The sequence below is a fragment of the Rhinolophus ferrumequinum genome, chromosome 15 (genome assembly GCF_004115265.2).
Source record: "Rhinolophus ferrumequinum isolate MPI-CBG mRhiFer1 chromosome 15, mRhiFer1_v1.p, whole genome shotgun sequence".
Lineage (NCBI taxonomy): Eukaryota > Metazoa > Chordata > Mammalia > Chiroptera > Rhinolophidae > Rhinolophus > Rhinolophus ferrumequinum.
In genome coordinates, this window is record NC_046298.1 from 33,282,077 (window position 1) to 33,309,253 (window position 27,177).

General features: G+C 54.7%; 3 protein-coding genes across 4 annotated transcripts; 1 reads left to right on the top strand and 2 right to left on the bottom strand.

Annotated features, from left to right (window-relative positions):
- The first annotated feature begins 770 nt into the window (after nt 1-770).
- IL17C (interleukin 17C) lies at nt 771-3,642 on the top strand. The gene is made up of 3 exons (XM_033129321.1): nt 771-1,654; nt 1,982-2,316; nt 2,881-3,642. Exons 1-3 carry the CDS (start codon nt 1,652-1,654, stop codon nt 3,137-3,139), a joined length of 597 nt encoding a protein of 198 aa, XP_032985212.1. The 5' UTR covers nt 771-1,651; the 3' UTR covers nt 3,140-3,642.
- A 2,052-nt stretch (nt 3,643-5,694) lies between these two features.
- On the bottom strand, nt 5,695-15,505 carry LOC117035466 (cytochrome b-245 light chain). Its single transcript, XM_033129320.1, has 6 exons — nt 15,366-15,505; nt 8,478-8,547; nt 7,813-7,887; nt 7,452-7,535; nt 6,782-6,863; nt 5,695-6,123 (listed from the first exon to the last, which is right to left on the bottom strand). The coding sequence occupies exons 1-6, from the start codon at nt 15,421-15,423 to the stop codon at nt 5,911-5,913; spliced, it is 582 nt and encodes a 193-aa protein (XP_032985211.1). The 5' UTR covers nt 15,424-15,505; the 3' UTR covers nt 5,695-5,910.
- Nucleotides 15,506-16,780: 1,275 nt separating this feature from the next.
- Nucleotides 16,781-25,026, bottom strand: MVD (mevalonate diphosphate decarboxylase). 2 transcript variants are annotated; one of them, XM_033129317.1, is made up of 10 exons: nt 24,789-25,026; nt 22,778-22,848; nt 22,251-22,389; nt 21,772-21,918; nt 20,640-20,839; nt 20,244-20,318; nt 19,804-20,022; nt 19,294-19,409; nt 18,234-18,342; nt 16,781-17,552 (listed from the first exon to the last, which is right to left on the bottom strand). In XM_033129317.1, exons 1-10 carry the CDS (start codon nt 24,856-24,858, stop codon nt 17,472-17,474), a joined length of 1,227 nt encoding a protein of 408 aa, XP_032985208.1. In that variant the 5' UTR covers nt 24,859-25,026; the 3' UTR covers nt 16,781-17,471. The 2 variants fall into 2 exon arrangements, with proteins under 2 accessions (XP_032985208.1, XP_032985210.1); XM_033129319.1 differs by having other exon boundaries at nt 22,251-22,365; nt 24,789-25,016.
- Nucleotides 25,027-27,177: the final 2,151 nt, after the last annotated feature.

Below are 27,177 nucleotides of genomic sequence, written 5' to 3' on the forward strand. Positions count from 1 at the left end.
CCGACACTTTGATTTTTCACTTCTGGCCTCCAGAACTGTGAGAGAATAATTTTCTGTTATTTTAAGCCCCCCCCCAGTTTGTGGAACTTCATTATGGCAGCCCTAGAAAACTACAGCAGAGGGTGAGCTCCCCATTGCAGGAGGCATGCAAGTAGAGTGTAGATGGGTAGGGGCATCGTGAGGAAGAGCAGCCCTGGGAACTCTGCATGCATCCATCCAGCGTTCAGACTAAGTGGAGGAAACAGCACGTCACAGACACAGCACGTGTTGCTGGAGTGTATCCATCCGGCCAACGCAGGACAGGATCTCCTCCAGTCCTCACCTGCTTCCCGGGAGGGCTGCATAGCCCTGCTTACAGGGGCAAATACTAAGGCCCCCAGAAGACAATTCCTTGCCCAGAGACACACTCTGTTGAGTGAAGATGCTGGGAGAGCCCAGCCATCCCACTGCCTTCTCCAGCCGCTCCCTTCTCAGGGGGTCTTCATGTCAATCAGGTGTGCGGTTCCAACCCTAGAGACTGGCGCCATCGTGGTGTACATTCTGGCACCTGCCAGCAGGTGAAGAAAGACTGGAAGGCAGGTTGACACCCTCCCTCCACCCCCTAGACCCTCCTTATCTAGACATTTTAGACTGATGTGAGAGGACCAGGGCAGACACGGCCCTCGGCCTTGGAGAGTGGCCAGGGCCCCAGGAGACCCCCGGGGGGTGTCCAAACCTCATTCAAAACTTTGCAAGACCTGGCTCCAAACTCTCTTCAGGGTAACAAAGCCACCTCCAGCACCTGCCTTCCCAGCCAGCAACCCCAAGCAACACTGAGTGGGTGGGGCACAGGTGGGCTCCTGGGGCCTCCTTAAACAAAGCTTCCTAGGGGTGCATTTCACTTTAAAGGTTCCAAGGCATTCTAGTGCCTCCATCTCAGGCTTCTCAGCTGGAACTTTTGTTGAGTGAAATCACAGAAGACCATGAGGAAAGCTGAAGCTGCTCACTGGCCCCAGCCCCCCTTCTCTCTCCTGGAACCTCTCCCAGCTGGACAGGAGGAGGCAGACACCGAAGTTCACCTGACCTTGATCATCTTAGATAAAAAATGGAACCAACCTCTTGTGAATCGGCAGGGCTAGGAGCCCTGTGCCACAGCGTGGGATGAGCAAGCCCCACCCAGGTACCCGGGTCACCAGGTCCACAGATCAAAAACATACAAGTGGCATCAAAGATGCAAGTGGCAAAAGAATACTCAACCAGGAACCCTTTTATAGCACGTTGCGAGAATGTCACACAGGCAGGATGTGTTTGTGGCTCCATCCACAGGTGCTGAGCCTGGAGTCGGGTCCCTCTGGGTGAGGGAGTTGGGTAACAGGACAAGGTGACAATTCGATGGGGGCGAGAGGGAGGCTGGAGCATTGGGTGGGCCTGCCCCGCCCTGGGCTGGGGAGGAGGGGACATTCGCCAGGGACCCACAGGGAGGGGAGGAGGAAGCAGTGGCTGGGCACTTCCCAAGGAGGAAGCGGTGCTGGATTTTCCCCAGGCGTGGCTGAGGTATAAAGGGCACTGCAAGCCAGCCACAGCCAGGTGCACCGCAGGACCACAGCCAGGTGTGTCCCAGACTGCTATCAGGTGCACGCCAACTGCTCGGAGCCCAGCTGCTGCCACCGTGATGGTGAGCCACCTCTCCCCATGCCCCCACCTGGACGGTGTCATCTGGCCCAGAGGGGTGGCAGTTCCCTGACCCCCACGCTAAAGATGTTGGGATGGGGTCCAGGAAGCGCCCCCAAGTCTTGGGGCAGGAAACAGACAGAACCCACGAGCCCCAGTGTACTGGGGAGTGAGGGCTGAGGTGCTAGCCCCTCTGGACCTCAGTTTCCCTAGCTGTAGAGGCTGGGTGGGCTGTACCTTATCTTTCCACAGGGAAGAGGGCAAGCTGGGATGGCAGCAAGATGCTCCCTTCACTGGGCCCCCTCTGACCACCCACCGCCTGTTTCATCAGCTCCTCCCTGGCCTCCTGCTTCTGCTCTGGCTGCCTGCCAGCCTGGCCCGCCATGGACCTCCACTCTGGGGAGGCTCCCACACCCATACTCGTGAGACTCCACGCTGCTACTCAGCCGAGGAGCTGCCCCTGGGTCAGGCCCCCGCACACCTGCTGGCTCGAGCTGCCAAGTGGGACCTGGCTTTGCCAGTAGCCCTGGTGTCCAGCCTGGAGGTGGTGGGCCGCAGGAGGCGCAACAAGCAGCCCCCGACTAGGACCCAGTGCCCAGTGCTGCGGCCCGAGGAGGTATTGGAAGCTGACGTCCACCAGCGCTCCATCTCTCCCTGGAGATACCGGTGAGGACTATGGGAGCTCCCTGAGCGCTGGGATCCCCGCTGTGTGGCATTGGGGTCCCTCCCCTCTCTGGGCACTGGCTTAATGCAGAGCTCTCTAGCCTCAGTGTTTTCACCTGTTACATGGGACAAGCACACTCACCTCCATCCAGCCAGGCCCCTACCCTGGACAGTGGGGCTCCATTAGATGACCTCCTTGCCGATGTCGTCTCCAAAATCTCAGCCCAGACCTTGGGTATCAGGGTCCTCTGGGAAAATTTGGGGGCCCCCACTTGTGCCCCTGCAGAGTTTGAGCTGGGCCCACGGAGGAGGGAAGGAGGCTCCTGGAAGCCTCCTCCCCCCGCTTCTGTGCTCTGGGAGAGTACTGGGGACGTGGGCAAGCATCACCTGTTGAGCACGGGCTGCATGCCTGCCCTCCAGGTGCTACGCACTATCCTCCCTGCAACCTAATGCCTCAGCTCTCACTCAGGCTAGCAGTGCCCCTGAGCGCAGGGGTAGCCACAAAGGGAAGGAGGGACATGCCCCCCCCAGGCTCTGGGGCTGGGCCTCACCCATCTGTCCCCACAGCGTCGACACAGACGAGAGCCGCTACCCACAGAAGCTGGCTGTTGCTGAGTGCCTGTGCAAGGGCTGCATTAGCGCCAGGACCGGCCGAGAGACAGCCGCACTCAACTCTGTTCCACTGCACCAGAGCCTGTTGGTACTGCGCCGCCAGCCCTGCTCTCGGGACGCCACAGGGACACCCACACCGGGGGCCTTCACCTTCCACACTGAGTCCATCCGCGTGCCCATTGGCTGCACCTGCGTCCTGCCCAGGGTGGCATGATGACTGCCAGCCTCAGCTGTCCCCGCCCCCTGCCATGGGCAGGGATCACCTCCCAGACTGGACAGTGGGGATCTCTCTGTGGAGAGGGCCCCTCCTATTTATGTGTATTTATTAGTTATTTATATGCCCTGAGTGACCGTTTCTGCTGCCCGGGGTTTCTGAGCAGGTACAGGGGCTCCAGGCCTCTGGTTTAAGCACAGTGGAGAATGGACACTGGATGGGCCCAGTGACCGTGTGCTGGTCAGGCCCTACCTGGACACTCAGTTACCCTTTCACAAAAACAGACAGTGAGTCTAGAAGGAACCTTATTAAGGAACTTCTTAAAACAGAAAAGGTGTTCCGAATGCCCCCCTCGGTAGCCCCCCGGGGCTTCCCTCACCCTGTCACTGGTCTCAGGCTGGTCCAGGCCACCCCAAGCTCCCTCTTCCCAGCCCCCTGTATTTCTAAAACAGTTATTTATTGTAAATGTAAATAAATGTTATTACATTGATAAACAGACCCCAGAGCGCAGCATTGGATGGCACAGCAGGGGTGGGTGAAGGCACTCTTCTCACCCTCACCCGTCTGGTTGACATCCAGCTGGACCCACAGGGGCAGCCCCAGGCCTGATTCTGGCGTATCCTTCCCGAAAGGTCTACGCATGAGCTCCGGTTGCACCCAGGGTGGGGAATGGGTTTAAACAAGTACAGCCCAAGTGTGCCCTGCTGGCACCTACAGTTTTCACCTGGTGACGGTGTGGGGCCCAGGGATGGGCCTCCCTCCCACAGCCCAGTGGCGATGCAGGCAGCCCTGCTGTACCCACGGTTCAAGGGTGTGCCAGGCCTTTGCTATGACAGTGAGCACCTGGGGCATGCCTTTCTGCCCCAGGGACAGGCGTCTCTGAGGATAACTCCCAGGGGTGTCAGCTCAGGGGGGCACCTTTGCAGCCTGGGTGAGCATCATCACCTTCCAGTGTCTGAGTCATGCTCCTTCAGCCCCAGCAGAAGCCAAGGCAGTGTCAAAGGCCAGTGCCATGGCCTGGACACCCCCCCTCGGGCTTCTGTCCATAGCCGGTGACCTGCCAGACCCGGGGCAACGAAGCTAGCTAGCACCACCAGGCCAGATGCCCCCCACCCCCGGCTGCCTTGATGACCGGGGTCTGTGTTCTCACCACGTAAGTCCTAATTAGCGCCTTCAGGTGTGTTGAGGTTGGAGGCATTTAGTTAAGGGGTGCAGGAGTGTGTGGCCTCAGCAGTTGTGGGAGGGGCTCTCAGGTAGTTCTGGCTCAGCTACGACCCCCTGTGTAGCCGTTTCCCCACCTCTGGTGGATAGGCCCAGCCAGCTTTAAGGGTTGACCTCGGCTGTGAAGGCTGCAGGGCAGTTGTCAGCACCTCCCTTTCTGACCTGTTGTTCTTACCCACTGATTGACACCTACTGTGTGCAAGCACCCAGGAAGAGGGGAGGGTAACCTCTGTCTTGAACCTAGAAGGACTGTGGAATCAGCACATATTTATGTGTACCTATCACTGGAAATAGAGCAGTAAACAAAAGGGGCAGACTCCCTGGCTGCCCGCAGGGCCTGCGGGATGACAGACCACCACAGAATAAGCAGGAAAGCACTATCTTTGGTGAAGGAATCAAGGACAGGGAAGTGGGAGGGGCTGCAATTCCAAACAGAGGGTCAGCCCCCGCTCCCCCACCTGAGCAAAGGCCAGGTGCTCCAGACAGAGGGAACAGCCTAAGCAAGGGCCCTGAGAAGGCAGCGTGCCTGTGTCAGAGGGTAGAGTGGGGAGTGACTGTGGGATCCGCGTGCAGAGGGCGTCTGTCCTGCGCTGTGAAAGATTATGGGTTCTGAGCCTGCGCTGGGCGTGACAGCTGCAGTCCTGGGAATGGCCTGCAAGGGGCAGGGCAGAGCAGGGAGGTGATAAGGGGTGGATTTATGCTGAAGACAGAGCACGGATAGGTCTGGGGTGCATAAAAGGGCGTCAAGGGGGCCTGAGGCTTTACTGATGTTCTGGAAGGCCGGAATGCTTGTGTCTCGGGGCAAGGCTGGTACAGGAGTGATGGTTGGCCCTGGAACATTAGAGGACCCCCAGTTCTGCAAGAAGGATTTACTGAGAGCAGGGGGGCCAACAGGAGGGAGGGATTTAAGGATTTTTCCAGGGTTTGGGAGAGTGAGAGATTGAGGAGAGCCCATCAAGGAGGAAGGGGCTTCCCAGGCTGGGCTGTGAGCTGAAGCCAGGCAAAGCTGGGCGGCCACAGGGGCTCCCGGCTGGGGAGTGACAGGCAGTACCCAGGAGGTCCACACCGGGCCCTGCCCCTGAAGCCCCTCACCCCTGCTCCCAGCTGGTCGGCCATCCTGGATGACACCAAGGGAAGGGGCCCCAGGGGGAAGGCCTGCTGGCCTCCCTGGCCCACCCCCTTGTTCATCGCTTTGCTTATTCTCTCAGCCTTTCAGCTGGGACTAGGGGCCTCCAGAAGCTGACTCTGGGAAGGCCCAGGAGAGCTGGCAGGGAAACACACACTTACTCCTCCCAGGCCTGGAAATTTCATTTCCAGAGTAGAAAGTCAAACACTTGGAATTCTAGATACTGTATTTCACGGAATAGAAGATGCTCTGTGATTTCAAGTGTCACTGAGAAAGATGATTGGTGGCTTCGAATGACACAGAAAGAGGGCCTGTGGTTCTGGAGGGCAAGAAAGGGGGTGCCCTTGGGGTCTGGGTGGGCCGCCCCCCCTCAGGAAGGGCTACTTGAGACAGCAACCACCTGGGTTGCAGCTCAAGGAGCCTGTCACACAACCTCGTCGGTCACTGGAATGGGGTTTTCCTGGGGGCCACTGGAGACCCCTGTTGCCACCTCCTCCTCCTCACTGAGCTTCTTGCGAGCTTCAGCTGGAGGTCGGGGTGGGGGGTTGCTGGGCGGCTGCTTGATGGTGGCCCCCACCTGTGGCCGCTCCTTGGGCTTGGACTCGATAGGGGTCCACTGCTCACCACGGGTGGCTGCCTGTGGGATAGGGAAGCGCTGGGCCCTAGGGAACTACAGGAGCCACCCCCACCCTGACCCCGAGCTCTGCATTCCCCCACTCGCACCAGGGGACAGGGTAGGACCAACTCTGAATTCAATTAAGACCTGAAGGGACTGTAGCTCAGAGAGGTTAAGTAACTGGCTTGATACCACACAGCCAGGACCTGGCTTTGCCTAACCTCAAACTGAAGTTATTTCTCCATGCCAGGAGGGGCCCCAAGGGGGAGAGGGGACATGAGGAATGCCTGGGTTTCTGAAAGAGCCCCTGGAGGCCGCTTTCCAGACTCCCCCCAGGAGCAGGACAGGAGGCCTTGCCTGGGTGTCCATCATGCTGAGGCAGGAGGACAGGTAGCACCCACGGAGGGAGAGACCCGGGGGGACAGACAAGAGGGCAGGAACGCACTCACCCTGGACCCACCGCGGCCTGGAGCCTCCCCAAGGTGCTAAGCCTATTGCGGGGTGAAGTGTGTGCAGCTCAGGGAACTTGCTAAAATGCAGACTCCTAGGCCCCTGGGTCACCACTATTCCTATCATCACATGAGCAAGGACACAGGCTCCTGGCCTTGGCTCGGCCTGCAGGCTGCAGGGACCAAGGCATCAAGCATTAGCCGGACCGACCACAGTCCACACCACTCACCAGCAGATAGATGCCACTTGAGATGGCCAAGCAGGCTGTCCCTAGGATGGTGGCAAGCAGGAAGCCAGCTGGGACTGACAGCCTAGGGAAGAGGGGGGAGGACAAGAGACTCAAAAGGGTAGTCAGCAGATGTCGGCAAGGGGTCCAGGTCTTGGGCAGATGCCACAAGATCTTAGGACAAAACAGACCACAAGTGTGCTAGCCACAGGACCCTGGGTGGAGAGGACATCCAACCCTGCCAAATTCGGGGCTTCTACATTTGGGCCCCTGCAGCTGTCCTCTGCCTGGACTTGTAGCCTAACAAGCTTAGCCCCAGTTGCCATGCTGGGGGGAGGCCCAAGCAGCTGCGTGTTCCAGCCTCACCACAGTCACCACCAGACTCGTGCGTGAGGCAGGTGGCCGAACCACCCAGGTGGGCCCTACCAACCCCAGAACCCTGACTGTTCCTGATTTAAGCTACCAAGGTTTGGGGCGAACTGTTATGTAGTAAGAGATGAGGGATACAGGTTTGGGGAAACCACTGGCTGAGCCCGGGACCTGGGTTTTGTTTGGGAAAACAGCTGGGCTGAGAGGGGCCTGACTCACCCCAAGCTCTCCTATCCAGGCAGCCAGGCCAGTGGGAGGGTTTACCCCAGGGCACTCCTGGGCCTGAGAGCGGGCAGGGACTCACCCAAGGTGCAGGATGGCACGGACGTAGTAATTCCTGGAGAAGGGCCCGAACAGCTTCACCACTTTCGTCATGTACTTCTGCCCACTAGGCCGAGGGAGAGAGGGAAGGCAGGCTGGGTCCTACTCAGCAACCCCCACTACCCATGCTGCCCCAGAACACCCTGGCTTCCTCCCGTCAGGGACCACGGGGCCACAGCAGCTGGGCAGGCACCAGCTTTGCTTTGTCCAGGAGGACGAAGGTGTTGGTACGACAGCTTCTGAGGGACAGAGCCAGGCTCCTGCAGGACTCCTGACCTGGTGTCCTGCCCTTGTGGGTTCTACCCAGCCCCTAGGATGGGCCCCAGAGCAGGTGGGGGACTCACCATCTCTCCATCGTGGAGCCCTTTTTCCTCTTCCCTCGGGGGTACTCCAGCAGGCAGATAAACACACCTGCCGCACTGATTCTGCAGTTAAGGAACAGCCCAGGCCAGCCTGAGGGGCCACAGTGAGAGGCTCTTTGCTGATGAGAAACAGAGACGTGCGACAGCAGCCGCCTGGGGCTGCATAGCACGGAACAACCAGGCGGAACAACCAGGCGGGATTCCACAGGTCTGGCCCTTGGCTGTCTGTCCTGTGCCCTCCCTCCTCCATGCCTGCCTTGGCTTCCAGAGGGCCTACAACAGCTGGCCGCAGGGTGGGAGGGGACAGAGGGGCCCAGCCCATTCCTGGACAGCCCCAGGCAGGCCAGGGGGACAGCTGATAGAAGGGGGTACATAGGGGATCCCTGGGGGTGCTGACACTTCCCACTTCCTCACCAGGAACTAGATAAGTTGCTTCACTGCTTGACAGCAAGCCTTGGCTTCCAAAACTGCAGCTGAGCCTATCCTGAGTCTAAAGGGCTCAGGGATGTGAGCAGCACTCTACAAACTGTGAAGTGCTGTACTCGCAGAGGCACTGGCATCTCTACTCCCAGTCCACGTGCGCTGCTGCAGGCAATGCCAATCTCCCACCCCCACCCCGCCCCATCCTGGGGTTTACGGTAGGATACATGGAGTAGGCGCCAAAGTACCACTGGGTGAACTGGCCCGCAGTGGCCACGATGCCACCCGTGATGAGGACTGTGGGCAGAGGAGAAGCAGGTTAGTAGGAGCCCCGCACTTGTGGGAGGGGCATGCCCCCCATCCCATTCCTGCAGGGCTGGGGTCCGCAGGGGGCTCCGGCCACCTTCCCTTGTACTGCCCCCTCCCACAGCTGGGACACCAGCCCACCACGGAGCGGTCCTCGTGCCCATCAACACTTAGGCCCAGGAAGAGGACCCAGGCAGCGACAGACCCCTGCACATAATGAGACACCTTCCCCTAGGAAGTGGCATTGAGCTGGGGAAGAGGCCGAAGGAGCCTCGGGTACTGGTGGAGCTGGGCCTGTGTCCCAGGGACTGTGGGGGCACAGCAAGCCTCTGAGCCCTGGGTGGGGGGAGGGTCATGGACTCCAGCTTGGACATTCACTCTTTTTTTAAAATTATATACATATATATATATATATATATATATATATATATATATATATATATTACTTTTATTGGGAAATATTGGGGAACAGTGTGTTTCTCCAGGACCCATCAGCTCCAAGCCGTTGTCCTTCAATCTAGTTGTGGAGGGCGCAGCTCAGCTCCAAGTCCAGTCGCCGTTTTCAATCTTAGTTGCAGGGGGCGCAGCCCACCATCCCATGCGGGAATTGAACAGGCAACCTGGTTGTTGAGAGCTCGCCCTCTAACCAACTGAGCCATCAGGCCGCCCCTCCAGAAGCTCAGCGGCAGCTCGTTGTCTTCAATCTAGTTGTGGAGGGCACAGCTCACTGGCCCATGGGGGAATCGAACTGGCAACCCTGTTGCTCAGAGCTCACGCTCTAACCAACTGAGCCATCCGGCCGCCCTGAACACTCACTCTTGAGCTCTGTGACCGCTTGTGATTTTGTTCTTGCTTTAGGCATTTAAAGACTATATTGTTGACTGTAGATTTTGTATCTGCTTCATGGAAGCTCTCCCCTCATTGCATGGTGTTCCTGTTTGTCCCTATTCCTGTGTTTCACCTTCATTTTAGTTTTGTCTGATACCGATATTCCTACACCTTTCTTTGGTTAGTATTTGTCAGCTATTGCAACCCTTTATTTTCAGCTCTGTGTGTTCTTGCTGTAAGTGACATACATCTGGATCTTTTCTCCCCAGTAATTTTTTTTTTGCAATTTTTGTTTGTGGTAAAATATATATAACATAAAATTTTCCATTTTAGCCATTTTAAAATTAACAGTTGAGTGGCATTAAGTACATTCACACTGTTGTGCAACCATCACCACCAGCCATCCCCAGAATTTCCAGCAATTTATTGAGGTATAATTATTACACACAGTAAAATATACAGGCATAAGCCTGATGCCTTTTTACATGTGTACCCAAGTCAAGATTCCTATAATCCCCGAAATTCTCTTGTGCCCCTATCCAGTCAAGACTGGAACCCTAGATCTGGCTTCCTTTGCTTAATGGAAGGCTGTCAAGGTCATTCATGCCGTGTTTGGGTGGATCACTTTTTCTTATAGAGTTGTTTCTATTGTATGAATTTATCCATTCTTCCATCTTGGGGAAATGTCAGTTGCTTCCAGTTTTGGGCTATTACGAATAAGCTGATATAGCTGAATTTTTGACCAATCTGATAGTGTACTTAACAGATTTTATGGACTGTGATTGCAGATAACTGTAACTTATTTTATCTTGTTTTGTGTTTTCTCTTTAACAAGTGCTTTTGTTGCTTCTCCTGCCTCCTGCTGACTTGATCAAACTTTAATTTTAAAATTCCTCTTTCTGAACCACATGTAGAATGTTTAACTTCAATCTCATCCCCAAATTACTCATTATTATTAATTATTTACAGTCAATAGTCACCAATATCTTCATTCTAGCATCCCATCCTTTCTTCTGGATTCAAGATCCAATTTCCCTCTTCCTGAAGTACATCATTTAGTCGTCCTTTTGATGAGGGTATGTTAGCAGCAACTCTCTGGATATCTGAAAATACTCTCATTCTGAATGATAGCTCATCTGGATATTAAATTCATGTTTTTGTCTGAGCACCAAGGATAATATTCCATTGTCTTCTGGCATCTATTATTGATGATAAGAAGTCTGAAATCAGTCTTAAACTAATCCATTTTTCCCTCTGGTAAATTTGAAGATTTTCAGGGCGGCCGGATGGCTCAGTTGGTTAGAGTGTGAGCTCTGAACAACAAGGTTGTGGATTCCATTCCCACATGGGATGGTGGGCTGTGCCCCCTGTAACTAAAGACTGAAAACGGCGACTGGACTTGGAGCTGAGCTGCGCCCTCCACAACTAGATTGAAGGACGACTTGGAGTTGATGGGCCCTGGAGAAACACTGTTCCCCAATATTCCCCCCCAAAATTTAAAAAATAAGTAAAAGCTTCTGACCCTCGAAATTTCTTTAAAAAACAAAAAATGAAGATTTTCTTTAATGGTCTGTAATTTTATTACAATGTGTCCAAGAAGGGATTTATTTTCCTTTATTTTATAAGGAACTTTCTTTTCTCCTTCAATTTTGGAAATGTTCATTATCCCTTTCACATTGCCTCCCTCCAGTCTATTGATTCTCTTCTCCGGAACCCCCAATATATATATATATGTTGGGTCTTCCTGTACTATTGTCCGACTCAACTTCTTTCAGCTACATTCTGTGAGATTTTCTTAGATTCATCTTCCACTTTAATAATGTTCTTGTCATCTATAGATAGTGTTTAATTCATCCATTAACCGTTAATGACTTTATATTTTTTATTTCTAGACATTCTATATTAGTCATTATTTGCATTGTCCTCTATAATTTTCTACTCCTTTCTCCCCTTGAACATAACCATCTATTTAAACAGGTACACGTATTCTTAAGTCTCTCCCAAAGGGCACTAGTAGTTGTGGTTTGAAGGAGGCACACTTTCCTGTTTAATGGTGCCTGCTTCCTCAAACGGTGGGTATGTTTGTGAGCTGTGCCCAGCAGGATCTGTTTTCTTGTGGCAGACTTGTGTCCTGGTTGAGGAAATGCCCTTACAGAACAGTTTCACATTTGCTTCTATAGGTTTCTCCAGTCCTGAATGGAGTCTATCTGAATTTCTTGGTCAGTGGTCCTTGTAGCACAGGGTAGAGTAGATTCAGCCTTCACCCCATGCATACCATGTTTCCCCGAAAATAAGACCTAGCCGGACAATCAGCTCTAATGTGTCTTTTGGAGCAAAAATTAATATAAGAACCGATCTTATTTTAAAATAAGGTCTTATAGTAAAGACCTATAAGACTTATAGTAACCGGTCTTATAGTAAAATAAGACCGGTTCTTATATAATAAGACCGGGAATATAATATAATATAATATAATATAATATAATATAATATAATATAATATATATAATATACTATAATATAGTATAATATAATATAATTTAATATAAGACCTGGTCTTATATTATAGTAAAATAAGATCTGGTCTTATATTAATTTTTGCTCCAAAAGACGCATTAGAGCTGATTGTCTAGCTAGGTCTTATTTTCGGGGAAACACGGTAGCACAAGCCTGAGCTTCCAGGGGTTTTGCCTTGTTTGTTGCTTTTTTCATCCAGGCCCTGGCAGCGGATGGCTGCTTCCTTGGGGGGGACAGTTTTCTAGTCTGTGTCTTGTACAAGTAGCCTTTCCTGGCTCTAGACTGAGGCATGCTGCTTAGTTTCAGCCCTTTTTCACACAGAGGCTCCAAAATCCCACTGGGTAAAACCCCGAGCATTTGTTGGTCCCAATTCCCTAGGTACCCCTTCCTTCTGCCCCAACCGACCACCTAGAAACCTCACTCCGCTTCTGTTGCCAGCATTATTCCCCACCCTTGGAGTTGAGCTCAGCTATGTATTAACTCTCTTGGGTGTTGTAAGTGAATGTAGGGACGAAGCAGGAGCAGGACAGATAAGGCCTCAGTTCTCGTGGGGCTTATAGTCTCAGGAGGGGACAGAAATAAACATCAGAGATGGTGAACTAGAACAAGAGACTGTGACAGAGATGTCTAGGTGCTCTGGAAAGACTTTTCTAAGCAGGTGACATTTGAACTGAGAAATGAATGGCGGAGCCAGCCATGGATGCTTCAGACAGAAGAAACCGCTTATGCAAAGGTCCTGGGGTATGCCTAGGAAATCTGGGAACAGAGAGGAGGCCTGTGCAGTTGGAATGACAGAGAAGGCAGGGGGACAGGGACAGAGCAGTAAGAATCTGGCTTTTATTCTTCGCAATTGGACCCACTGGAGGGTTTTCAGCAGGAGGGGACATGATCTGATTAGATGGAATTTTCTACAATAAGAAAGAAGCCTGTTGGGCCGGCCCGGTAGCTCAGGCGGTTGGAGCTCCGTGTTCCTAACTCCGAAGGCTGCCAGTTCGATTCCCACATGGGCCAGTGGGCTCTCAACCACAAGGCTGCCAGTTCAGCTCCTCGAATCCCACAAGGGATGGTGGGCTCCACCCCATGCAGCTGGGATTGAACACAGCACCTTGAGCTGAGCTGCCGCTGAGCTCCCGGATGGCCCAGTTGGTTGGAGCCTGTCCTCTCAACCACAAGGTTGCCGGTTCTACTCCCACAAGGGATGGTGTGCTGCGCCCCCTGCAACTAGCAACGGCAACTGGACCTGGAGCTGAGCTGCGCTCTCCACAACTAAGACTGAAGGGACAACTTGACTTGGGAAAAAAGTCCTGGAAGTACACACTGTTCCCCAATAAAGTCCTGTTAAAAATAAATAAATAAATAAAAAAGAACGGCTCAAAGAACGGCTCAACATATGAAAAAAAAAAGAAGCTCAACATATGAGAAAAAAAAAAAGAAGCCTGTTGGAGGCAGCTGCTAGCAGGGTCCAGCCAGGCCTGAGCAGTCTCAGGTGGCTGCAATTTATACTGAATCAGGAAAAAAAGTCAGCAAGAGGAGGAACTCAGAGCAGGAATGGCCCTAGAAGACCTTCCAATAAACTGCCTCATTTGGTGATGGAGGAAACTGAGCTGCAGCTTGTACGTTCTCTAGGTTTGATTTCACTGTCTGTAAAGTAGATGCAGGAACAGCTCCAGCCTCAGACCCTAAGGACATTAGCTAAGGCAAGGAAGGTTCAGCCAGCACACAGTGGGCATGCCATGAACGGGGGTGCTGGGGGTGCTGCACCCAAGGGGACTCAAACCCATGCATCTCAGAGAGCTCCCAGTTTGGTGCCCTCTGTCGCCTTTTACTTCCTGGGGGTTGAGGAGCTGTAAGAGGAAGGGAGGCTGGTCTGCAGCTGTTTAAGGTCTCATGACCTGTGGCAGACAGGGGAACAGCTTGGGGACAACTCTGGGGAGAAGTGAGGAGAACTGGGGCGGACGGGTGGCTCAGTTGGTTAGAGTGCCAGCTCTGGGCAATGGGGCTGCCAGTTCAATTCCCACATGGGCCAGCGAGCTGTACCCTCCACAACTAGAATGAAGTCAATGAGCTGCCGCTCAGCTCCCGGGTGGCCAGAGGGCTCAATTGGTTGGAGCGCGTCCTCTCAACCACAAAGTTGCCAGTTCGACTCCTCAACTCCCACAAGGGATGGTGGGCTGAGCCCCCTGCAACTAACAACGGCAACTGGACCTGGAGCTGAGCTGCGCCCTCCATAACTAAGAAAGGACAACAACCTGACTTGGAAAAGTCCTGGAAGTACACACTGTTCCCCTTCCCCAATAAAATCTTTAAAAAAAAAAAAAAAGTGACAACTATCTAACTCACTGACTTCTCACTCGTTGACTTCTCACCCTAGACGCCAAACTCAAGGGGGTGACCTGCCTGAACAGACCATTGGGCTTCATGACCCAAAACTGCTCACCCCAAAACGTGATCTTACAAAAACGTGATCTTACAGTTCAGCGGCGAGAGAGACTTCATTTACATCTGCTCCCTTCCCTCCCAGAGCTTCACCAGACTCCTGTCCCCCTGGCAGAGGGGCCTCAGGGTGGGTCCCAGGGGAATGCTGGTGGGCTAGGACCCTCCTCATCACTACATTCCCTACTGTCTTTCCACCCACTCATTCCCACTGGGTGCAGGTCCTTCCTGGAAGTGGCAGGTCCCCAGAGGCGGGCAGAACCTCTGGGCAGCTTCCTCTTGCCTCAGACTCTGCCTGGGCCCAGTCTCACCATCCCTGAGAGGTTCCACTTCCAAGTACAGCACAGGGGTGCAGACCCCACTGTGTTTTCACCAGAGCTCCTGAACACAGGCTCAGCGTGACTGAGGAGGCCTGCCATCCTTCCCCAGAAGCAGTCTCTGATAGTTGGGCTGGGAGAGGTCCCTCTGGGCTGTTTTAGATGTCCTGTGAAGGCTCAGGGCGGGGGAGGGAGCCCGTCGCGACCCCTGGGGTGAAGCCCCACTCCAGGGCAGGAGGAACAGCAGGAGCGGGTGGTCCTGCCAGGTTTCCCCAATCCTGGAGGGTGGTAACTCCCCGGAAAGCACCCGGGGTGAAGGCCTCTTCCCCTAGGGCTGCAACTTCCTCTATCGGTGGTGTGAGGTCCTGGTGGGGTGGAGGGGGTGAAAAGGGGACAGTGGAAAGGGGGAGGGGACGGGGGCGCGGGTATCTGCGGGGACAGGAGGGTCTCCAGACCGCCTCCCTAGCCCGAGGTCTCCCACTGCCGGGCAGCCCCAGGCCCACTTCCCCGCCACGCAGCTGCAGGTTTCCGCATAAGTCTTGGGGACCCTCACCCCCAGGCTTCAGCTCCCGCCTCGCGGCCCGCAGCCGAGTCTCTGACTCGTCAGGACCCTGGCTCCCCGGCCCCGTGGCCGGCCCACCCGGTCCCTCGGCCTGCAGCCCGGGGTCTCGGCGTTGCCGGCCCGCCCCGCGGGCCAAGCCCGGGCTCACTCACTCAGGCCCGACGCCAGCGCCTGCTCGTTAGCCCACATGGCCCACTCGATCTGCCCCATGGCGACCCGCAGCGCGGTTCGGCTTGGCTCCGCTGGGACACTGAGCCCCGCGCGCCAGCCACCTCCCAGCCCGAAGTTCCGGCTCCACCCCCACCCTGTCCCCTAGTTCCTCGGGTGCAGCCCCGCCCCGCCCCGAGTTCCGGTCCCGCTCCCAAGTGACGGGCCTGGACAGCAGGGGCCCGAGGCTATGGCGGTGCTCCGGAGGTCTGCCCCGCACAACAGAATTTTTGCTTGAGGGTCGGAGGGGCCCCCTGCCTCACTTCCCCGGGGCAAACAGCGGCCCCCACCCACTTGGTGCCAGGCACCTCTCCTGTCAGCTCCCAGCCTGGTCAACCTGGGACATCCTGAGCATCGCTTGGGGGTCTTGGACATAGGCAGAGAGGGGACCAATGAGATGGACACCTGCCTCAGAAGGCAAAGTGCCCTCATAATGCTGGGCTCTCTTAGGTGCTTACAGAGGACAGTGAGCAGGCCAGGTTCCCAGAAGGGTTTAAAGGTCCAGCGATTTCACCATGCCCACTGCGGGGTCGGGGGAACTCCCCTCAAGGGAGAAGGACCTCAGACCAGGAGTCAGAGCCTGGGGAACCCCTCCCTGGAAGTCAGTGCCCAATAGGAAGGTCAGTGGCAGGCCCAGCGCCTACTTCCTCATCTGGCCCTGGGCTAGTGCAAGTATGGTGAGCAGCCCTGTCCACAGGACTAACTTAGGGGAAGGAAACAGGGTGTACAAAGCTCCTGGGAAAACCCAGAATGTCAGAGTGCTGGCCCTGTCCCTTTGTCATCTCCCTCCTCTGCCCACCCAGCAGCGGTAGCAGCTGACTCTCCGGGGGAGAGGCAGGAAACCAGGAGGTAGGTCAATAGGTGTACATGTCCACTCTCCTCTTCCTCTAAGCCAACTGTGCTGAAGCTGGGAAAGTGGAGAGGAGGTCGATGACCTGCACACAATGGAAAAACCCATTTAGAAGTGCAAGCAATTCCTGGGCTCCAGAACCCATAAGCTTCTGGGCTGAGGGGAACCCTCCTGAATCAGTGCTCCTCCCTGCAAAGCTGCTTCCCACTTTCTTTCATGGACTGGGAGCTTAAAGCCGGCCCAAACCATGTCCCCAGGCCTGTCAGAGCCATAGCCACTGAGTGTGGCTTGTGGCCCTGGGGGGTGGCTGTGTGCTGAACACCCACCACAGGGCTGGGCAATGAGGGGACCTTGGGAGAAGGCAGCTTCTTCAGGAGCAAGTTAGCAAATGCGCGAGTTCTAAGTTCTCTGCTCCTGCAGGAGGCTCGCAGCCCGCACCCTCCCCACCCCTCCCGCTGAGCGCTGCCCACGGCCTACACAGCAACACTGCTTAGACAGAAGCACGCCAGGCCCAATCAGCAACGCTGGCTTTATTCTCCGTGGTCTGTTGACAGGGCTCCCTGTGACAACGCACCATGGTGCTGCTCTCCCACCTCCCATTGGAGACAACTCCTGGTCTTTTTATGAAGAAACGTTACGTCCACACCCAGTGGCCTGAGCTCTGGCAGAGGAGCTGGGACAACTGTCATGTTCAAAGCACTTTATGGAGGGCTCTGGAGCCTGCAGAGGCAGCTCCCTGCAGTGACTGGTCCTCCAGCTCCACAGAGGGATGCCAACTCCCCATCATCTCCGGTGGCCCAGCTCCTGTTTCAGTCAGTGCGAGTGGCTCCAGGGCTCAGGGCCAGAGATCCTTCAGGGAGACACACCAGCAGCTCACCACCATCAGCTCGGTCCCCCAGGTCCCACATCTGACCCCAGCCCTCATCTCAGCACAGTATTGGTGCAGGTGGGGAAGGTGAGGCACTTGGTGGGGGGCCCGTTCCTGACCACCTGGCGCCTGCAAGTGGTCACTCCACTGCCCCTATTCAGCCCCGGCATACTGCCTGGCCTGGGGCGAGGTGGCCACCCACCAGCCCCAAAAAGCATAGTACAGGCACCGCCACAAGCAGCTCCCCAGTCCCAGCAAAGTGGAAAGTGGCCCCTTCTCCCAGCAAAGCGGCCCTTCTCCAAGCAGCGGCCAAGGCTCCTGTCGAGAAACTGGTCAAGCAGCTGGCTTTGGCAGGCCATCGGGGCCCAGGAGGTGAGCGAGAGGATCATCCAGGATTTGAGGCCCGGGCCCCACCTGGCAGGTAGAGAAATCAGTGTCAGGTTGGGATGACAGGGAGGGACAGGTATACCCCCCAACTCCCAGGTAAGGGCAGGTCAGAAGCTGACCACCCGTGTGGTGACACCCTGGCCCTGTGCCCAACTTCCTCAGACAGAGCTACATGGTCTCTCGGCCTCTATCACCCAGACTCAATGAAAGGTAGAGACCGGGGCCTGGGCACCTGAGGGCATGGGGACTTGGAATCGACGATCTGAGTGAAATCCCGGCTCGGCCACTCTGAGCAGGGACCCAGATCTGGTTCCAGTGGGCGAGCCCTGAGGGTCCTTGGACCCGTCGCACCTGTCTCCTGGAGTCTTACATTCCCAGCCTCACCTGCCCCCCTCAGCACTGGGAATGCTGCCCCAAACCTCACAGCATGTCTTAAAATGTTCCTGCTGAGAGCGAGTGAGTGAAACAAACCATAGTGGACCAGATGCCTTGAAAACAGAAGTGTGGTACTCCTCCTCCTTTTGCTGTTATTCTTAGCAACCTGGCTACCCAGCCCAGATGAAGTGGGGCTGAAGGGGAGTCCCTTCACCGGGTAGACGTGCCAGGTCTGAGTCCTCAAGGCCTGTGTGCCGGATGGGGCCCTCCCCAGGTGTGCTGGGCCGCAGGGACCCCTGGGCCCTGGGGCTGAGGGCTGGTGCCAGGCCTCACCTGAGTAGCAATGATGTATCTGATGCCGCCAGGGGTGGGTTCCATGTCCAGCGCAGCTTTAAGCTCGTCTGAGAGCAGGGCAGGCCTCACGGGCAGCCCTTTCAGAAACCTGGGGAAAGGAAGGCATGAGTGTGCTGTGAGTCCACTGATGGGAAGAACGTAGGACACGCAGACCCAAGAGACAGGAAGGGGTGTGACTGCCGTGGAGTCACAAAATTCTGGAGCCAGATAGAAATGCTAGTTGCAAAACACTGAATGTACTTAATCCTGCTGAAGTGTACACTTTAAAGTGGTTAAAATCATCAACTTTATGTGTATGTGTGCTTTACCGCACACACAAAAAAACTAAGCAGGAATAACCAAGGACCTGGCTGGGGTCACTGTGAAGAGGAGGGTTTCCAGAAACCTCCCGGAGGTTTTAAGTTCATCCCTGGCCTGGGGTTACTGCTCCACCCAGTAGGGTAACACAACTTAAGAAGAAAATGCCTCAGGTCAAGCAAGAGTCCATTACCATGTTCCTCAGAACAGGAAAAGCTGCACACTACTCACTGCGGTGACAAGGCCAATGAGAGCAGAGCTTCCAACGAGGGCACCAGCGGCCTCGGGGGCCATCATGGTAGTGTGGTCTGTTCTACTTGGTAAGGAAGTTAGTATTCCGGCCTCCCACTCACTAGACGTCAGTACTACCCCAATTACGGAGACAGAGAAAATGACCCCGCACGCTTCCAACACCCCTACAGGAAGGTGTCCCCACACTGAGAAAGGACCATTAAAACAACGGGTAGGAAGAAATCCAAATGCTCCGTCCCCATAGTGGGGCCCTGAGTACTGTCCACATAGGAGCCATGACGCTGCATGTGCCCGTCTCTGTGACCACGGGGCTGGGGTGTATGAGGAAGACGAGTCCATGGTCACAGCAAGGCATACTAGTGACACACAGCCTGTGGTCCCCTGCGGGACTCCCCATTCAGCAGCAGCCTTAGGTGCAGCTGTCCCGAGCTCAGCAGGAGACCCTGCTCCTCCCTCCAAGGCCTCCCAAATGGGGGGACCCACAACTCACTTGTCTCCATTTGACTCAGGGGGGAAGCTGTGCCTCACAGCGGCCACAAACTCGGCCACAGTGTCGTCCAGGGTAAAGATCACGGCATTGGGGCCCGCGTCAAACGTGTACGCCACCTGGAACCCAAGCAGTCAACATCATCGCCTGAACAGTGGCTCCACCCCTCTCAGGCCCTCTCATCTGCCATGGAGACCCGGGAGCTCCCACAGTGCCCACAGGGCCAACCGCGAGTGGAGTGGTGGCACCTCTGCCCGCCAACTAAGGATGTGGCGGGGAGGCAGTCCCCCACACCAGTGCTTTAGAGTTTGGGCTGCGATCCCTTAGTGGGTCAGGCAACCAAAATGAAACAGTGAAACGGAAACTGTCAGCGCCCTGCACACAGGGGTGTAAAGCAGGTTCTGTGAAGCTTTGTCACAGCCAAGCGTGTGCTGGGATACGACATGGTGTTACTGAGCTCACTGCGTCAAGCCCACTCCACGGGTTTCCAGGGCCGCCCCGGCCCCGCCTTGCCTTGGTCTGCCCATGGTGGGTGTTGAAACAGTGCACCAGGTGGATGATGCGCCTGGACACGTCGTTGAGGTAAGAGATGGGCGGGAAGGTGTCCAGGCAGGTGGCGTGGAACTGGTTGCTGTCTTTCATGGTCAGCTGGCCAAAGCCCTGGAAGTCCCTCTCTTTGATGTAGCGGGTCATCTCTGCCATGCGAGCTGGCACCACCGCCTCGGCCCGGAACTGCAAGGCATAGGCGTTTCCCAATGAGGCACTGGCGGCTTCACAGCATAGCAGCCAGAGCACAGGCTCTGGGTCAGCACCCGCCAAAGTCTCAGCATCCATGCACATGTCCAGCAGAGCAGATGAGCTCAGCTTCGGAGGACATGGGTAGAGTCTGGCGTGTGTCCTGACATGCAGGTCATGTCCTGGCGAGATGGCATCTGTCCCAGCACTGGCCTTACCCTGAGCAAGGCGCTGGTCTCCACACTGGTCTGCATGCCCACTGTGCTGCTAGTTGGCTTCTTCTCAGCGCTCACCTGAGATGAGGGAAAGACAGCCTGGACCTCATCCTAAACACCCATCCCGTCCCTCCCTTCTTCAGCTGCTGCAGACAGCAGGGTGGGAGCCAGTGCCTCCTGACCATGGAGACCTCCTGACAAAGGCAGAGATGACACAGGTCTGGCAATGGCAACATCTAGACCAGTAGCCCCCTTGCCACGTTGGAGTCATTCCTGAATGCTCCACCAAGAGTCGTTTTTCTCTCCCCCACAGCGAGCTCAAGAAGCAGGTCTCTTCTCCCTCCTCCCGCCCCCAGCTCGGCCCAAGAGGACCCCTTGCTCCCCAGTGGTCTCACTTACCACAAGGATGAGGGCTCGGAGCTCGGGCCAGTGCAACTCGGAGGCCACCTGCCGGGCAATGCTGTCCTTCCCGTCGGCCTGCTCCCCCATCTGCCACTCCACAAAGCCGCCGTATAGGCTCCGGCAGGCACTGCCAGAGCCCCGGCGAGCCACTTCGGAGAGGTCATGCTCAACCCCATAGACTTGGGCCAGGGCATAGGCTGCAAGCACAGGAGAGAGAGCAGGGGAAGAGAGGAGGACTCAGAGATTCAGAGGGAAGGGGGTGCCAGCCCAGGCTGTGCTCGGCGCCCCACAAGGAATGAGAAATTCTGAGATGGCAGAGCTTAAGTCACCAGCTCCCACGGTTAGCATTCACCTGCTCACCCATGCACCCATCCACGTGCTCACACACTCAATGTTCTCAAGAGCACGCACTGGACAGACCAAGACCACCAGAGCCTATGGCGCGGCACCACTCTTAGGGACCTATAGGACTGAGTGCCAAGAGGCTAGAGAGTTTCTCTGAGGAGTAGTACGGAATTAGGCTTTGAAGGGTGCTGTCTGGGGCAGGGACCAAGGCACAGAGGCCTGAAAAATGTGCACCCTTGGGGCGGCCAGCACACTGGGTGCCGGAGCAGGACTGGGCTTGATCAAGGGTCTGATGCCAAGACTCAGAGCTGGGGGTCTATGAGGCAAGCCCTTTGCCTCCAGATACTGGCACCCCCTCCTGGCCTGGCTGACCCACCTGCCGGCCCCCAAAGATGGTTCAGGCATGGGCATATCAGCCAAGCCAAGCCACCACTGTGGTGACCAGTTTGCCCCTAGGTGGGGAGGGTCTGCTGGAGAGTGAGGCAACGCAGAGGACAGCAAGCCAAGATTTCAAGGGAGAGAAGTGGATGCCCAGTGAGGCAGCTGAAGAGTCTGCAGTCAATTGCACCCTTGGAATTCTGTGACGTAAGCCAAGAAATTGTCCCTACTTTAGGCTTAAGCCAGTTTGAGGTAGGCCTCTATCACGTACAACCTAGAGGGTCCAACACGTAGAGTCCTAGGGAGATTTTAATGTTCAGAGATGTGAGACAACCAAGGCCTCGGCCTCATGTGGCGGGGGCTCCCTGAAGGCTGCAAAAGCGTGAGTCTCCCTCTGGGAACCCACCTAGGCAGGCATAGCCTGCGGCGGAGGACGCCAGGCCGGCGGCCGTGGGGAAGTTGTTCACTGATGCAACGTGAACCTTGTAGCTGAGGCTGACGGGCGGCGGGTCCTTCTCATCGGCACTCCTCCGCTTCCGGGCCAGGCGGCGGACTGTGGAGAAGGGGAGAGAGCCACTGGGCAGAGCTGCCCCGACCTGCTCCTGGCATCTTGCCTACCACAAGTAAGAGGCACAGCTGACACTGGGCCTCTGCCCCAAATTTCTCCTGCAGGCCTCCTCAGGGAAAGCCCTAGACCCCAGACAAAAACCCCAGCGGTGCTAACAGGCACCCTTCTCCGTCCCCTGGGGGCTCGGAAAGCTGGGTGGGGAGTAACGAGGCAGCAGCACCTGCTGTGCTTCTCAGTCCCCGCCTAGCAAGGAAGGGACAGAGGGAAAGGAACAGGCTGGATCTGGCCCCCACATCCATGTAGGACCCCCCACTCACTCTCCCTCAGGCAGGCTTGGATGCGTGGCTGCCCCACGTCTTCCTTCCGGCCATTGAGCCAAATCTGGTCCTCGCTGAAGTCCTTGCTAATGACAGCTGTTGTGGTGGTTTTTAACTGGAAAAGAAAATGCAGAGCCACCTCAAGGGTGGGGGCCCACCAAGCACCCCTTTCTGCTCGGGAGGCCTTTCCTGCCATGGCCCATCACAGTTGCCCACTCAGGGACAGGGACAGCCTGGCTGGAGAATGGGAGGTCAAGGCGAAGGCAGGAGGGGATCAGGCAGTGGGCCAGCTGGACCCTAGGCCTAGTCTCCCTACCCATTTCTCACAGTAGAGCCACTGGGTCAGGCAGGAGAATGAAGGGCCAGGACCTCAGAGGAGACCCAAGGGCGTAGGCGTGTGCATTCCTAAGAGTGGGCATGGAGTGGACACAGTTCACCGACTGGGGATTTATTGTTACCAACTGTTACAAGTTTAGCCACAGTTTAGTAAATGTTTATCTTGGCGTTTGTTGCCAGTGTGTACTAACCTGGTCCTGGTGCAAAGTGACACTCAGAGAGGAGTTGATGGGCAGGATCAGCTCCTCATCTCGCTTTCCCCCTGAACACACAACCCAAGACAAGACCAGTCAGTTTGCCAGCTCTGCAAACGAGGACATTCGTTGTCCCCACCACCAAAGCCCCACCCCTCCCCACGGGCACTCCCCAGTCACCCCCATTCCCATCGTATAGCTCCCTCATCTGCCTGGACCCTGCCCTCTCAATTCACAACGTAAATCCTCTTCCTGCTGTGCTGCGCACCCACCCTCAGGAAGCCCTCCTGGATTGCTCCCCACTTCACTGAGCTCCAGGTCCCCCAGCAGAGCTGGAGACTAGCCATCTCCCTGCTTCATTGTTTGTTTTATCTTCTTTCACTCAATCAACAAATCACCTTGGAGTGCCTACCAGGTACTAAGTGCTCAGTTGTGAGGCTTTTGCCTTCTTTCCAACTTGAGGAGTCCCAGTCACTGAAAAAACCTCAAATCTCCTGTACTGTCGTGTGGGGTCTTTGGGGATGGTAGGGAGTTACAGGAGATAATACTCATACCTGGCAGGTGATCTATGACAGCCCAGGAGAAAAACCCATAAATACACCCATCTGATATTTTTAAAAAGTGCAAAAGCAATTCAGTGGAGGGACAGCCTTTTCGGCAAACACTGCTGGACATCCATAGGCCAAAAATGAACCCTGACCCAAGTCTCTTACCTTATACAAAAAACAAACAAACAAAAAACCTCAAAATAAATTGCAGGCTTAAAATTTAAAATGTAAAACTATACAAGTTTTAGTAAAACACAAGAGAAAATCTTTAGAGGGTTACGCAAAGAGATCTTAGACGTCTCACCAAAAGTATGATCCACAAATGAAAAGACTAATAACTGGAATTCACCAAAAAATTTTAAATTTGGCTGTTTGAGAGACCCTCTTAGGCGGATGAAAAGACAAGTTACAGAGTGGGAGGAAATATTTGCAAGCCACTTATCCAACAAAGAATTAGTATCTAAAATATATAATGACTCTCAAAACTCAATGGTTAAAAAGCAAACAATCCAATTAGAACATGGATGAGAGACATTACACTGAAGGGGATACACAGAGAGCAAATAAGCCCATGAAAAGGTGTTCAGCATCACTGGCCAGTAGAAAAACACACTCTAAAACCACGAAGTGTCACCTAAAACAAAAACCAGTGACAACACCAAAAGCACAAAAACTAGATCACATATACACACACAGGTGGGGGAATGCAAAACGTACAGCCATTCCGGGAAAACAATTTAACAGTTTCTTTAAAAAAAACTAAACATACAACTACCCTATGACTCAGCAATTACACTCCTGGGCATTTATCCTAGAAGAATGAAAACTTATATTCACACAAACACCCGAACACGAAAGTTTATAGCAGCCTTATTCAGCCTTATTCCTAACAGACCAAAGCCGGAAACCACTCTGCAGCCTTTCAAAAGGTGTACGACTAGGCAAACTGTGGCCCTTCCACACCAGGTAACTCAGCACTAAAGGAACTTAGTACTGGTGCCGCTACCACCTGGATGAACCTCCAGAAATTATAGTGAGTGAAACGAGCCAATCCCAAAATGCTACATACTAAACGATACCACTTACGGAGCATTCTTGAAAAGAGAACATGCTAGAAATGAAGAACAGGCCCGAGGTGGCCGGAGTGGGCGTGACCGTGGCAGCTGAGTCCCCCTTGGGGATGGACGTCCTGTGTGGACCATTTAAACAAGTGTTCCGGGCCCCGCGAGGATGGACGTCCAATGTGGACAACGACACCCCCCCAAGTGTCCCGGCTGCAGCGTAGGTCCGGGATTCGGCAGGCCACACCGCCGGGCCGGGTGCAGCGCTGGGATGAGTGCTCACAACTGCACGTGGACCTCCAACCGCGTCCTCACAAGAGTCGGCGAGCCCAGCCCGCCTGCAAGGACCCATCCAGTCCTCCCGCGCCAGGCTGTCGCACCCACGGCCCGTGCACTCACAATACTTGATGACCGCAATGTTGATCGGCGCGGTGCAGGTCACCGCCACGAGCGACTTCTCCGAAGCCATGGCCGAAGAACACGGCAACTACAGCCCACAGCCTTCAGCGGTCCCGATATGCGCCCCAGCTGTCCCCTCCATTGGCCCACGCGGCCCCAGCTGTTCGTGCGCCGTCCAATCAGCAGCGGATCTGGCCCACGCTCCACCTCTCAGCCAATGAGCGGGATCGGACGATGAACTGCCGAGGCTGAGCCCGCATCAAGGTTCTAGCAGGTACCTGCCCGGGTCTGCGCAGGCGCGGCGCCCCCCGAAGGCGCACCGTTGCGTCAGCGCGGGGAGTGCGCAGGCGCGGGGCGGCGGCTTTCCGGGAGCGGCGCGGGTGGGAGTGCGGGGCGGGCCCCAGCGGACCGGTGAACGCGGGGGGCGGGCTGTATCTGAGTGATGTCCAGGCTGAGCAGAGACTGAGCAGGCCCAGAAGGGCAGACAGCCCAGCAGCGCCGGACGGAGGACTCGGGTGACTGCGCCGGGGTGTTCCCGGGGCCGAAGGTTAAGCAGGTCCCAGCGCGGCTGCTCGCGACCCGCCGGCTTCTTGCCGCTGCCTGGGGTCTGCTGCGTCCCGCGGCTCGGCTCTGGGGACCTTCTGTAGCCCCGCCACCTGGGGGGGGTCCCACGACCCCGTAGCCCCACCATTGCCACTGCGTGGGGGCGGCTAAGGCATGGACTGCTTCAGAGACAGGCGCTTTCAAACCTCTCTCCCCTTTTCCCATACAATGAAGGATTCTTTTCACGGTTGAAGTGGATCGCCACATTTATACGTACATTGGCTTTTTTCTTGTGGTAAACTGCACCGAAGTAAGATTTGCCATTTTAACCTTTTTTAAGTATACAGTTCTGTGGCATTAAGTACCTTCCCAGTGGTGTGCAACCATCACCAGCACCCAGCTCCAGAACTTCATCTAAACGGAAATTCCTTACCCATCGAACAGTAACTCCCCACTTCCCCCCTTTCCTGCATAAAGACTTACTTTTAGCTATAAAATGGTTCAGATTCCAGGCAAGATAGTGAATATTAAGAGTAATATGAAGTTTCTCACCTTGGACCCTCTTACAGTTTCTTGGTGTGTCTTTCCATCTACATTTTATGCACAATACAGGCCTTCCTTGGAGATATTGTGGGTTCAGTTCCAGACCACTGCAATAAAGTGAGTCACGTGAATTTTTGGTTTCCCTGTGCATATAAAACTTACATTTACACTATACTGTAGTTTATTAAATGTGTAATAGCATGTCCAAAAAAACATGTACATATCTGAATTTAAAAATACCTTTTTGGGGGCCGGCCCGGTGGCTCAGGCGGTTAGAGCTCTGTGCTCCTAACTCTGAAGGCTGCGGGTTCGATTCCCACATGGGCTAGTGGGTTCTCAACCACAAGGTTGCTGGTTTGACTCCCACTAGGGATGGTGGGCTGTGCCCCCTGCAACTAGCAACAGCAACTGGACCTGCAGCTGAGCTGTGCCCTCCACAACTAAGACTGAAAGGACAACTTGACTTGGAAAAAAGGCCTGGAAGTACACACTGTTCCCCAATAAAGTCCTGTTCCCCTTCCCCAATAAAATTTTTAAAAAAAGAATACCTTTTTTGCTAAGAGGTCATCTGAGCCTTCAGTGTTGGTGGAGGGTCTTGCCTCAATGTTGATGAAAACACAGTATCTGTGAAGCGCAATAAAATGAGGTATGCCCGTACAAGCATATATAAGAGTGTTTTTCCCACCTCATTTTCTCCACTTATGAGTTTCTTGGAGATCATCCCAATTCAGTACGAAAGAGCTCCCTGATTCTTTTGTCTAGATGTACCAACTTGTTCCCGGCTGGTGGACAATTGGGTTTTACCTTTTTTTTTTTTCATATTATAAGCTGCTTTTCCACACAGTTTGTGCATGTGTGAATATTTCTGTAGGAGAAATTCCTGGAATTGGAATTGCTGGGCCAAGTGGAATGTGCCTGAAGTAATTTTGATAGCTGTGGGCAAGTTGCCTCTGGAAGTTGAATGGATTGTTGGGTCTAGTGTGCGCATGCCTGCACCAGCATAGTGGCTCACCCATCAGTGTGATGGGCGAAAAATGCTACTTGTTGTTTACACTTGCATCTCAGGTGATTATTATTTTAAGTTTCTCTTGCAACCCCTTTTTCGTTTCATGCAAAGCCACTAAAACTTATTTTGAAGAATTGATGGTGGATTGCTTTGGACAACAGTCACAGTGTATTCTCTGAGCAATGGACGAAGGGGGTTAAAGACAAGTCAGTCCCTTGTGAACCTTAGGAATTTGTGTTCTGCCATTTTAGTGATTGAAGGGAGAGAGAGCACAGACGTTTATTAAACATCTATTTT

Bases quoted from the DNA above. Each gene is read 5' to 3' on its own strand.
- IL17C (XM_033129321.1), top strand. The intron at 2,317-2,880 runs GTGAGGACTATG...CTGTCCCCACAG, and splicing joins ATCTCTCCCTGGAGATACCG to CGTCGACACAGACGAGAGCC.
- MVD (XM_033129317.1), bottom strand. From the start codon at position 24,858: ATGGCTTCGGAGAAGTCGCTCGTGGCGGTGACCTGCACCGCGCCGATC. The intron at 21,919-22,250 runs GTGAGTGGGGGG...CCTTCTCCACAG, and splicing joins CCAAGCCTGCCTGAGGGAGA to TCCGCCGCCTGGCCCGGAAG. The intron at 18,343-19,293 runs GTGAGTTGTGGG...TCCTTTCCCCAG, and splicing joins CCTGAGTCAAATGGAGACAA to GTTTCTGAAAGGGCTGCCCG.
- LOC117035466 (XM_033129320.1), bottom strand. From the start codon at position 15,423: ATGGGGCAGATCGAGTGGGCCATGTGGGCTAACGAGCAGGCGCTGGCG. The intron at 8,548-15,365 runs GTGAGTGAGCCC...CTCTGCCCACAG, and splicing joins GGCGCTGGCGTCGGGCCTGA to TCCTCATCACGGGTGGCATC. The intron at 7,536-7,812 runs GTGAGTCCCCCA...CCCTCGGCCTAG, and splicing joins GGCTCCACGATGGAGAGATG to TGGGCAGAAGTACATGACGA.